General features: G+C 41.5%; 2 protein-coding genes across 3 annotated transcripts; one reads left to right on the forward strand and one right to left on the reverse strand.

Annotated features, from left to right (window-relative positions):
* The first annotated feature begins 102 nt into the window (after window positions 1-102).
* LOC109634402 (inositol-tetrakisphosphate 1-kinase-like) lies at window positions 103-5,250 on the forward strand. 2 transcript variants are annotated; one of them, XM_069534588.1, is made up of 12 exons: window positions 103-287; window positions 362-628; window positions 730-816; window positions 1,412-1,436; window positions 1,934-2,056; window positions 2,402-2,519; window positions 2,607-2,708; window positions 2,849-2,889; window positions 2,975-3,140; window positions 3,390-3,457; window positions 4,110-4,272; window positions 4,347-5,250. In XM_069534588.1, exons 3-12 carry the CDS (start codon window positions 734-736, stop codon window positions 4,487-4,489), a joined length of 1,032 nt encoding a protein of 343 aa, XP_069390689.1. In that variant the 5' UTR covers window positions 103-287; window positions 362-628; window positions 730-733; the 3' UTR covers window positions 4,490-5,250. The 2 variants fall into 2 exon arrangements, with proteins under 2 accessions (XP_069390689.1, XP_069390688.1); XM_069534587.1 differs by having other exon boundaries at window positions 103-628; window positions 2,402-2,708; window positions 4,347-4,981.
* Window positions 4,723-11,969, reverse strand: LOC109634401 (DNA ligase 1). Its single transcript, XM_020094869.2, has 6 exons — window positions 11,810-11,969; window positions 9,208-9,248; window positions 9,022-9,091; window positions 8,530-8,595; window positions 7,323-8,353; window positions 4,723-6,546 (listed from the first exon to the last, which is right to left on the reverse strand). The coding sequence occupies exons 1-6, from the start codon at window positions 11,853-11,855 to the stop codon at window positions 6,478-6,480; spliced, it is 1,323 nt and encodes a 440-aa protein (XP_019950428.2). The 5' UTR covers window positions 11,856-11,969; the 3' UTR covers window positions 4,723-6,477.
* Between the last annotated feature and the right edge of the window lie 56 nt (window positions 11,970-12,025).

Below are 12,025 nucleotides of genomic sequence, written 5' to 3' on the forward strand. Positions count from 1 at the left end.
TTAGGTTAGGGTTAGAATTAGGTTTAGATTAGGTTAGGGTTAGAATTAGGTTTAGGTTAGGATTAGGTTAGTGTTAGGATTAGGTTAGGATTAGGTTAGTGTTAGAATTAGGTTTAGGTTAGTTGTAGGTTTAGGTTAAGATTAGGTTAGGGTTAGAATTAGTTTAGAATTAGGTTTAGGTTAGTGTTAGGATTAGGTTAGGGTTAGAATTAGGTTTAGGTTAGTGTTAGGGTTAGAATTAGGTTAGGATTAGGTTAGTGTTAGAATTAGGTTTAGGTTAGTGTTAGGTTTAGGTTAGGGTTAGGTTTAGGTTAGGGTTAGAATTAAATTAGTGTTAGGTTTAGGTTAGTGTTAGGTTTAGGGTTAGGTTATGATAAGGGGTTATGATAAGGGGCTGGGGAATGTGTCAGAGTCTCCTCACTAAGACAGAAGTAGAGATGTGAGTGTGTCTTCCTCTCCTGTTGGCAGCAATAAGGAAGTCAAGCAACTCTACCAGTTAAACTGGCCCTCTCTCTTTCCACGACGAAGACTGTCACACACCTAAAGCAGCTCTTCTTCTCATACATATATGTATATATATATATATATATATATTCATATGCAACCCACTGGGATTGGATCGAAGGAGGTGTGAGCTCAGACAGTGAGGGGGGGAGGGTCTGTGTCTCTGCTGACATTTGGCCCCTTACTCACTCACTCACTTACTCATTCACTCATTCACTCACTCAGCCTCATGTCAGGCCGCAGAGTCGGCTTCTGTCTCAGCGACAAGAAACGCAGGAGGATGAACCTGGATGCATTTGCAGAGTTCTGTGCGTAAGTACATTCCTTTTCTTTTTTGCTTATTGTTTTGTGTGTATCTGTGTGTGTAATAGGGAGACCCTCTGATACCAGTGTATATTGGACCATATATATATTTTTTTTTAAATGGCAAGGATCCCTAAGATGTTGTTATTTAACCCTTATGACAAAGAAATTGCATTAAGCCCTGCTATGTTACAGTTTAATACACTGTATTATAAATAAATACCAACCAATAAATTGTTTGAGCTCTAGAAATAAATATCTTTACATAGATTGATAGATAAATAAATAGATGTTGCTAATGATCAGTAGTTCAGTTTAACCATAAAGTTTATTATAAATAGAACTTAAACATGTTTTTTAAATGTAACATCTGAATTTTTCACTCAAATGTACAAATATACACAGTTTCTTATTTGGGAATGTTCGAGGAAAACTCTTGTAAGGACAGTCAGTAGTGAAGACATTCTCTATGTTAGCATTGAAATGTGAAATCCAAATGAGGGTTTAATGTTGCATGAGAAGCCTTGTTTATGTTGTCACCCTGTGTTAACTTCACCATTCAAATTTAAATAAGTATGACAGATTCCTGTATTTTTCCCTGCAGGGTCCATGGAGTGGAAGTGGTGGAGGTGGGTGCTTTTCAAGATTCAAGATTCAAGAAGATTTCTTGTCATTCATTGTGTGTGTGTGTTTGTGTGTTAAGACAATATGTCCTAATGCATATTTATGCTATACAGCCCGGAAAAACACAGGCTAGAGAAGAAATAGTTGTGACCGTAGTCGTGAACACTTGTGCATCCACAGAGAAACACACACAGTGTCATATACACATGTCCACAACTTTAGTAATCCATGTCACAGCCACCTGCCACCACCTCTTACATCCAGCTTGTAGCATCAACAATGGCTGTCTGTTTGAACCTGTTCAGTAAAGTTACCTTCTGCAGAGAAGACACACGACCTCAACCAGCCTTTACAAAACATTCAACACTATTGATTCATAACTTTATATAGAGTGTTGATGTGTACAAATATGTTTTAGGGGCGATTCGGGTGTTGGGGACTTTTAGATATAGAGTTCTTCTGGAATAAATAGGGGTGTAAAGGAGTGTTTTATCGGTGGCAGATTGACCTCACTCAGCCGCTGATACCCCAGGGACCTTTCAATGTCATCGTTCACAAGCTATCTGATGTCATCGTGGAGGCTGAGCACGACAGCCAATCACAGCAGCTGCTCAACAACTTCCAGGTAAGGCTGGAGAAGTGTGTTCTGCCGGAGCTGTTCAGGGAGGACTGTTACTGCTGCTGCTGCCAGAGTCCAGGCTGGAGAAAGCCAAGATAATCAGAGCCAATATGGATTTTAGGTGACCAATACTGATAATGATATTTGGGAGCATTAGGGAGACCCTCCGATACATATTGTCATATGAGCCAATTCTTATCAGCCAACACCCAAAACATAGTTTAGCTCTAGATATAAATGTGTTCAGAGATAGATGGATATAGAAATAGATATATTTTGCTAACGATCAGCAGTTCAGTGTTTCATATTCTATGCTGACAGTGGTAAGTGATGTTTTCTTTTACATGGCAGAGCTATGTGTCGACTCATCCTGGTACAGTTCTTCTGGACCCTCTGCCTGCGATGAGCCGGCTCCTGGACAGATTTGCCTCTTACAGGATTATGAGCGAGCTGCACAACTCACTCCGAGGTCAACCTTACCCTCACGTTCTGATTACTGTCCCTTACTGTCGTGTACAGATGTTAACACCCACCTCTCCTGGATATTTCTGTACAGACTGGCATATCTGCAGTCCTCCTTACCTAGAGGTCCCCAGTGCCGCTGACCTGTCGTCCATCAAACAGGCTGTGACAGCTCAGGGCCTCAGCTTTCCTCTCAGTCAGTTCACTCTCCGTCTGTGGCCTTTTACTGTCTCAATACCTACTTTATTTAGTTCCTATAAATGCATCTGTAATTGGTAATGATATGTATTTTAAGTTTAACAGATTCCATTAATAATTTCCTCTTTTTCTCTTCAGTCTGCAAAACTAGAGTGGCACATGGCTCACTTTCCCATGAGGTAAAGGGTTTGATTTCTTAATTTTAATTTTTGTTTATTTTATTTCTGTTCACTCAACATCTGTCCATCCTCTCTATCCCTGCAGATGTCTCTGATCTTCAGTGCCGGCAGTCTGGCTGATATCCATCCTCCCTGTGTGCTCCAGAGCTTCGTCAACCATGGAGCGGTTCTGCACAAGGTCTTCGTGGTGGGAGACAAACACTTCTGCGTAGAGAGACCCTCCCTAAAGAACTTCCCCTCAGGTCCCTGTGGTCAGTCTGCGCCTCACTAATGCACACAGACGAGTTTATTTCATTTAATTTCCTTTTTCTCTCTGGTCTTTGCTTTCCTTCTCTTTTTCTTGCTTTGTCCTCACCTTCTGTCCTCTGCCCTCCTTCCCCATTTCTATCCTGTTCATTCTTTCTCTTCCTTGTCCTGCCACGTCCTGCTCCTGTACTGTCTTTTCTTGGTTTCCCAATGTCTTCATCCACTTTATAGCTCTGGTTTCTCTCTGCTTCCAGACAGGAAAACCATCTTCTTCAACAGCCACCAGGTGTCCAAGCCAGAGTCAAGCTCCGATCTCACAGCTGTGAGTATTAGAAATCTGAAACGACAAAACACACCAGACTTATTAACAGACTGTTTCTTCATGTGTCTTAATATAATATTCAGTCTTCTTCTCAAACTGATAAACCCACATTCCCTAAACCATTTTCTATCCAGTCTAGAGAGGAGTAACACTAGCACCAGATGGCAGTGGTGGAACATATGAAAGTACAATTTATCACTGTACTGAAGTATATTTTCCATGTATTCGTACTAGATTTATGTTCAGGTCTACTATATGTATATATAGAGTATGACAGAGACTGATTTTTCAAAAGATATAGAATTATTGACCTAATAGTAGCATTAGGGAATGGGTTGCACTCTTTTTATTATATATACTTTTTATTAGTACACAAAAGTTTTTTAAAAGTTAAATACTTCCTTTTACTGAATTAGAAAAGTGACTGTGTTGTTTTTGTTTTGTACTTTTAGAAGTAGAATGGTAATAGTCCCCTCGACCATATACGTATAATGATACTGAAGAATGTTGGAGTATAGTCCTCTCGACCATATATAATGATACAGCAGAATGTTCAGTAGCTTTGACATGGTTTTAAATGAAAGGAATATTATTAGAGGTGGACTGAATTGCAGCCTGAAATGTATTTTTGTTTCCCCTCCTCTTCTCTAAGCTGGACGAGCAGATGCCTTGCCTGCCTCCTCTCAGCTCCCAGGCCGTGGCCACGCTGGTCAGAGAGCTCCAGGTTCAGCTGGGCATGGCCCTGTTCGGCGTGGACATCATCATCAACATACACACACACACCCTGACTGTCATCGACATCAACATCTTCCCAGGTATACACTGAAGCTGCACGGACACAGACACACACAGACACACTGATATTCTGACAGCCTCTTCTCTCCACCAGGGTACGAGGGAGTGCCACAGTTTTTCTCCTCCTTGCTCAGCCACATCAAGACAGTGTTAGACAAACAGACCTCCGCCTGCCCCCGGGCCACCAGCTCTCCTCAGACAACACAGACTGCAGGTGGTTCCTCTGCCGGCCTTTAAACTGCCTTGGGAGCAGATTTTCATGTGTGAGATCAAACAAAAGTCACCGGCACAAGCTTTCTTCTTTTTTTTTTTTTGGTGTTTAGCTGGGAACAAAATCAGCTGTTTTCAAGACTTTGCTTCATTATTTATTTACAATGTGTAACAGAGCTTGATTTTACTCTGTATCCCCGTAAACAACACTAATGATTCCACAGATTCAAGTCGATAAACCAAAGCGACGCTGACACATATTGGATTAAACCACTTTCTGTTTATTGATAGACAGTAAGCATAGAAGAAGATACAGCAGGCACAAAATACAGCACTCTGATTGGCCAGTAATATTACAAATGGTGTTTTTGTTCTTATGTATTTCTTCCTGTCTCTTGAAATGTCCTCTATGCCCAGTATACATCAAACCCCACCCACAGACATTTCTATATCTCTCCTGCTTGTTTGTGAGATACATTTTTGTGGAAATACATTTTGCACTTCTATATAAAAAGAAAACTACAGTACATTCATTTTTCATGTATTCCCATGTGAACAAACATCTCATCTCCTCTTTGGAATAGACAGCAGTGAGCTCAACAGTGCTGAATGATAATTCTTCGTTATTACTATGTGTTTGCACAAGTTGGCCGGCAACTTTGCCAGCATTTAAATACATAAATGTTTCGTAAATCTTGGCTGTGTAGAAAAAAAGAGAGAGTATATTTGCTAGATGAGTACTGCATGATGCACTTTGAGTACATATTAAAATACATGAATTATTTGATTAATTATTGCATTCACATGTGCTGTAGTCTACATTGTGTTATTGCAGTCAAGTGGGCCTCCAGTGGTAACCCTGTTCATCCTGCACCACGTGCATTTCTACCTAGTGTCCTCTTGGGGGCGCCATTACTTCATATATCTTATGACCTTGGCTTAAAAACCATGATATCTGATATTAATACAATTGACATGACAGTGGAGAAACGCGACTGTGGCGTTATTGTCGGTGTTGCTGTTACCAAAAGACGAAAAAATGGCTTTAGTGTCTCCCTCTCTCCCTTGGCTTCTCCTTGGCTTGTTAAGATAAGAGTGCAAAGCTGACTGAGAACCTGAGGTGACACTTTTAGACCTTGTAAGCTCTAAGTACATCACGTCCCGTCAACACACACTAACCCACACGCCGTACAAAATCTAACATATGTGTCGGCGTGCAGAGTTTACGATCACTCTCCTCTCTGGTTTATTCGTGTCACCCTGGTTCATCACAAACAGTCTGGTTTTAACAGTGCATGAGCCAAATAAAACACAATCCTCCGTTTCTACTTTATCGCCAAAGAAATCAAGAGGAACTAATGACTTACTCCAGTGTAGGAATATCAATAATACATATCATTAACAGTCAGAACAGCAGGGACAGCTAACACATCAATTATTGCACAAAATATATATTGAAATGCACATAGTACTTATAGAAGGGAATCTGCTTATCCCACAAGAACACACCACTGAGGATGATACCTTCAGACGACAGAAGCAATGGCTGACGGTTGTAGTGACTCACATTTCAAAGATGGTGGTGTGTGGTTGGCAATCTGCAGTCAAAATGAACATTTCAGTCAAAGTGCTGAATGCTTTGCGTCCACGGCGGTTTAAGACTGAAGCGACATCACCTGTCTACTTCAGGTACAGGTACAGAGCCAAGGACACGAGTGATGGACACAACAAACTTTAGATCATCCAGAAAAGGCATCTCCTTCTCCTCAACACTCAGAAACATTCAAACGAACAGAGACGGCCTTTTCCAGGTCATCTAAAAGCAGGAATGAAACAACAGTGTGTTTCCAACACTGTCCATTTACAGATTGACAACTGAAGATATTTCTCTGAGTGCTGAAGGGACTTGAAGGCTGTTCAATGGGGTGAATGTGTGATTGTGAAGGGTTTTGTCAGTCCAGTGTGTGTTTGTATATGTGTGTGCATGTGTATGAGCGACCGAGTGAGCATGTGACTTAGCCTCTGCGAAGCTCTCTCAGCTCTGCAGCCACTTTGCGCAACTCTGCTTCAATCTCCAGCAGCTCCTGAAGCAAGAAAAACCAACAGATACACTGTTAATATACAATATGGGTACAAATGAAATACTTACTGGGTACTTAGAAGAGTAAAGAGGGACACAGAACTAAAATGCAATACTTATAATAATATAATTTAAACAAGATTATGCAAAAACTGCACAACCATGAAACTTAATGGAATGATCCAAAGATCCAAGTAAAAGTCAGGATCTAGTGAATTTACCTGTGGTTTCATGAGGGGACTGTTGGGGGCTTGGCGGAGGTATGTGCTCTACTGAGCGCTATAGTAGTGTTTTTTTTTGTTTTGTAGTTTTTATTGTGGTGATGAACAATACCGTGTAAATACAGAATTAAAAATACACATTAAAGCAACCTATGATGATTTCAGCTCCACCACAGCACTGAGACACATTTAATAAAGGTTCTGAAAGACATTTGTTTAGAAATTGATTCAGGTACATTTTCAGTTGTGGTCTTTCTAGATTTTATGCTTTTTGATTTAATTGATCATAAAATACAACCTGATGGATTAGAACTGGGTTGGCGTCTCAGTGCTAAAGTGGTTCAGGACATATGTTAAATACAGGAACAACTGGTAATTATACATGTGAATGGACAAACAAGATGGAGTTCCCCAAGGCTCAGTCTTCTGTCTTTATCTCTAACTTCTGTTTTTTCTTCCAAGTATTAAAACTAATTTGTTTCAGTGCCCAGTTAATATTTAATTCATCTTTGGGCTGTAACCAAACCCATCCAAATATTTCAGTATGTTTTGCACTTACATCCCCTTCATCTTCTTCAGCATCACCCTCTTCATCGTCGTCCTCCTCTTGCCCCTCCTCGTCCTCTCTCACATACTCATCCTCATCTTCTTCATCCTCCCCATTTTCCTCCTCTCCTTCCTCATCTTTGAACCTTTCCCTCTCAAACTGACGCGTGGCCTCGTCACTGGCTTTCTCCATCACTCTCTTTTGCTGGGGCTCCTTCACCTCTGCTGTCACCTCCTCCTCTCCCTTCTTGACCTCATTCTCTGCTTTCTCATCAGACTCCCTTTCTCCTTCTCCCTCCTCCTTTTTGCTCTTCTCCTCCGCCGGCATGTCACCAACCCCGTCCTCTTTTTTCCCGTCCTGCGTCTCTTGCTCCTCTTCCTCATGTACCCTCTTCATCTTCCTCATAAGTTCGTCCAGCTCCTCCTGCTTCTCCTTCCTCTTCTTCTCCTGCTGTGTCTTGCTCTGGCTGTCCTGCTCTTTGAGAAGCTCCTTCAGCTCCTTCTCCACCTTCTCCTTCTCCACCATCAGTTCCACCTCATTCTTCCTCCTCTCCTCAAACCTCTGCTTCTCCATGTCTTCAACCGTTTGTCCTTTATTTTCTTTGTCCTCCTCTTCCTTCTTATCCTCCACCTCCTCCTTCTGCTCTGTTTCAGAACCTTTCTGGATCTCCCTCTCCTTCACGGCCTCATATCTCTTCTTTTTCAACTCTTTCAGCAGTTCTTTGAGCTCTTCATCATTCTTCTCCTCCTTCACTTTCTTGGTGATCTCCTCAGCCAGCAGCTCCTCAAGCTCCTTTGCTCTCTCCTCTTCATCATCCCTCCCTGTGTCATCAATACGGGGCTTCTCCATCATCTTCTCTATGGTGTCATCTCCCTCTGTCTTGTAATTCTTCTTTTCGCCTGTCTTTTTCACAAGGTTGGCCAGGTCTCTCTCCTCCTTCTTGTCCTCCTCCTCATCCCTCTGCTCAAAGTTGCTCTCATCGTCAGCCAAGTTGTACTCATAACGCTCGTTCTCCCTCTCGTCCTCATGCTCCTTTTCTCTCTCTGCAACATTCAGATTGCAATAGTCAGTGCTGTGTTCGCTGTGGTGTTAAAATACAAATGTGTAGATGTGGACATTATTTCTCGACCTCTCTCAAAAAATGTTCTAAACACTTTTACATCATTGTAATCTCATGCAAACGAAAGGAAATAACAAGTCAGAGAGTGTGTGTTTGTACCATCATCAGCCAACTTCTGCAGCTCCCTGAGCAGACCCTGATGTCTTTGCACCTCGGCAAGTTCCTCTGCAGAGAATAACAACACATAAACACACCAACTCATTTAATGTTAGCTCCGGAAATGCGAAATTATTTTGCATTAAAAATAAAATTGTCAAAACACGATCACTAGATTGGAATGTTTGGAATTTAACAAATAAGAAAAAAGACAAAAGTATCTGGTGATAGGTGAATTGGAGCAGTACCATGTGCTGTTTAATGAAAAGTTATTCACTTGCTTTGTAGAAAAGAAAATACTGTAAATTCCTGTCACTATTTCCCATCACCCTTTCTTGTCTTGCTAGATATCAACATTTCAAAACCATTATTTTTGATTTACACACAGAACAGCAGCAAATCTTCAAGTTTGATGATGTTAATGTTTTTGCAAATGTTACAAAGTTATCCATTAATGGTAATTAAAGTAAAATGGACTGAATTTAAAGACGTCACCTGTGAGCTGTGGGCCACATGCATGTTGTGACCCGTCCTCATTCAGAGTTTCCTGAATAATACACTCAACCTGAAGGAACAAAACAAAAAACACACATCATTAGAGGCCTAGTCATTACAAAGTATATACACACATATATATAATGTGCTGAATGATATGGGGAATTTAAAATGCTTGTTTCTGACCTTTGCATCATTAAGGGGGGCAGTAACTGGCCGGCTTCCCACTGAGGCACAAAACAAGAGGGTAGACAGAAGAGAGTCATAAGAAATGTGAGAATATGAATAAAAAACTGTAGCATTTTAGCATGAGCAAAGGCATCACCATCCTATACCCAAAAAAGCACCACGCTACTTAGCAGTCGCTTATCCTGCACGGGCGTGGGTGGAGCTGTTCTCTTATTAAGGTTAATCACAGTTATCTTTGCCAAGAAGCTTAACCCTCTTCGCTCTCTCTCTCTCTCCAGGATGCAGATATTCCCAAAGGCTTTATCTCACAGGTAGGTTCCCACCTCGGCTAAATCAGTCACCAATCCCTGCCTGCCAGAAGACCATTAAAGGGACACTAAGCAGTGCCCTCAGCACCCTATCTCACGGAGATACAGCAGATCTGACAAGCAGCTAAATGTCAGTGTAGATCACAATCTTCATCCAGCCTGAAGCCCGAGACCTTTTCTTTCTTTGAGCGCAAGGACAACTGTTCAATTACTGCAGCTTCATTTACTCATGAATCTAAATGTCAGGCTGTAACATTTTCAATCTGCAAAGGTTTTTCTGTCAGAAAGCCATTGAAATGCTGAAGTAAATCCAATTTAAATAGAGACAAATACCTGGAAAATGAATTATAAGTTGTGTGCACACGTAAACCAACTCATTTCATCTGTTTATGTGCATCATTAAAACACGTTGGTGTTGATTGCTACACATAAAACTCTTTCGAGAGTTTTTATTTCAAAGAAATTCTGCGTGATCAGCCTGAGAGTACAGAGAGCATTGGGTCCATTTAGTGACAGGACACATGTAGAAGCTGTAAGATTTAATCTAAACCTCGTGTTCCGTTTCCGCACACAACCAGATCAGCACAGATCAGAATCAATGGGACTAATTGATACCTTCGACCAGTGTGTGTGTGTGAACCCCCCTCACACAGACACGTGAGCTGCTGCCTACAGTCTGGTCCTCTAATGCTCTGCAAGTGCATGTGACGAGGAGAGAGAGAGTGAGTGTGCATGAATGCAATACACACTTTCTCTCTCTCTCTCTCTAAGCTAGGACACCCCAGCCCTATAATTAACATTGTGATGTGGCTCTGGTTTTATTGGCTTTGTCCTGCTGCTGCATGTTCAAACAAACTACATGTTAGAAATCAAGAAAAAAAGCATCTGCAGGTTGTAAAATACAAGTTCATGCATGTAGTAAAACATGCAGTCCCATCACATGTGCATGTACTGCAGGAACTGACAGGTACCTGCACATTAATGACTTTATATGATCAGTTTCTTGTTTTATTTGATGTCAAGCTGCAATTGCAATCATTGACACACCAAGAGTATTGTATTACCTATAGATGTTGGCTCTGAGGTGATGCTGAGTCGTAGTAATAGCTGTAGTTGCACTAAATGTGAGGTTTGTTTCTTTGTTTGTTGAATAGTCTGTTTTAAAACCACTGGATGGATTACAATCAGTTTTTTCACTTTCTTTAACATTGGTTGCAGCCCTGGATGAAATGCCCTTCTTAGTATAGTGTAGTATAGAATAGCCTAATATTTATTATAGTAAGGTGGTAGTTTATAGTACAATATAGTATAGCACAGTGCAGTGTTGTGTAGGGTAGGATAGTGTATTGTATAGTATGGTTTGGTAAAGTATAGTATAGTATAATGCAGTGCAGTGTATAGTATATTATGGTATAGGGTGTACAGTAGTATAATATAATGCAGTGTTGCATAGTACAGTATAGTATAATAATCTATACTGAGTGTTATAGCATAGTGCAGTGCAGTATAGGATGCCACAGTATATGCTACAGTGTAGTATAGTGTAGGATAAGTGTATATAGTATATAGTACAGTGCTGTATAATGCAGTTTAGTGCAGTATAATAATCTGTACTGAGTGTTATTCTTGTTGCCTTGGTCTCCAGCTCCAGGAACAGTTGAGTGTTCAGCTCTATGTAGATGAAGTGCTGCCGCTGCACAATAACACTGCACCCAGTACACACCACATCCCAACAGAGGACCCTCTCCTCCTCTCCTCCTCACACCCCCTCACCCCTCAGGTACCCTCACCCATCCCCTCAGTAACGTGCTGTTCACAGCACCGTGCAGCACGCACACACGTGAGCGTTCCGCTTACCTGTGCGGAGCTCTGTGTTGTAGTCCACACACACACACACACACACACACACACACACACACACACACACACACACACACACACACACACACACACACACACACACACACACACACGCAGAGAGGTGGACGCACAACAAAATTATGTAACAGCGCTTTGGTTCAGTATTAGAAAGGATTTCAGTTTCTTGTTCACTGACACCTGAACGCTGCATTGTCTTTATCATCATGTGTTTTCAACAGCAGGCTGCTACACACTCATATGCACATATATACATTAATAAATAACAGCTACAGCAGTGTGTGTGTGTGTGTGTGTGTGTGTGTGATTTGTCTCGTCAATGCGCCCAAAATAAACACACACACACACACACACACACACACGCACGTTTCCCCCGCTGCAGTTGAAAGATGATGAATGTGGAGAACACTCACCTCCGACCACAGCCCAGACAAACACTGCGGTTATCAGAAACCCCATAAGATCCGAGCTGCGAGGCTCCTGCAGGAGATGATAACCTTGAAATAACGGAGCTGGAGCTTCTTCACACACACACCCGCCGAGGGAGGTGGAGCCAATCAGTGTGTGTGTGTGTGTGTGTATGTGCAGACTAATGACCACTGACCAGTTAGTTGGAGGGTTCTGTTATG

Source organism: Paralichthys olivaceus, chromosome 11 (assembly GCF_024713975.1).
Source record: "Paralichthys olivaceus isolate ysfri-2021 chromosome 11, ASM2471397v2, whole genome shotgun sequence".
Taxonomy (NCBI): domain Eukaryota; kingdom Metazoa; phylum Chordata; class Actinopteri; order Pleuronectiformes; family Paralichthyidae; genus Paralichthys; species Paralichthys olivaceus.

What these genes read in the sequence shown, in the direction of transcription:
- LOC109634402 (XM_069534587.1), top strand. Translation starts at nt 734, where the DNA reads ATGTCAGGCCGCAGAGTCGGCTTCTGTCTCAGCGACAAGAAACGCAGG. An exon ending in ATGGAGTGGAAGTGGTGGAG is followed by an intron (nt 1,437 to 1,933) that starts GTGGGTGCTTTT and finishes TATCGGTGGCAG; the next exon opens with ATTGACCTCACTCAGCCGCT. An exon ending in ATGGCTCACTTTCCCATGAG is followed by an intron (nt 2,890 to 2,974) that starts GTAAAGGGTTTG and finishes CTATCCCTGCAG; the next exon opens with ATGTCTCTGATCTTCAGTGC.
- LOC109634401 (XM_020094869.2), bottom strand. Translation starts at nt 11,855, where the DNA reads ATGGGGTTTCTGATAACCGCAGTGTTTGTCTGGGCTGTGGTCGGAG. An exon ending in CCCCCCTTAATGATGCAAAG is followed by an intron (nt 9,092 to 9,207) that starts GTCAGAAACAAG and finishes TTGTTCCTTCAG; the next exon opens with GTTGAGTGTATTATTCAGGA. An exon ending in ATGTGGCCCACAGCTCACAG is followed by an intron (nt 8,596 to 9,021) that starts GTGACGTCTTTA and finishes TATTCTCTGCAG; the next exon opens with AGGAACTTGCCGAGGTGCAA.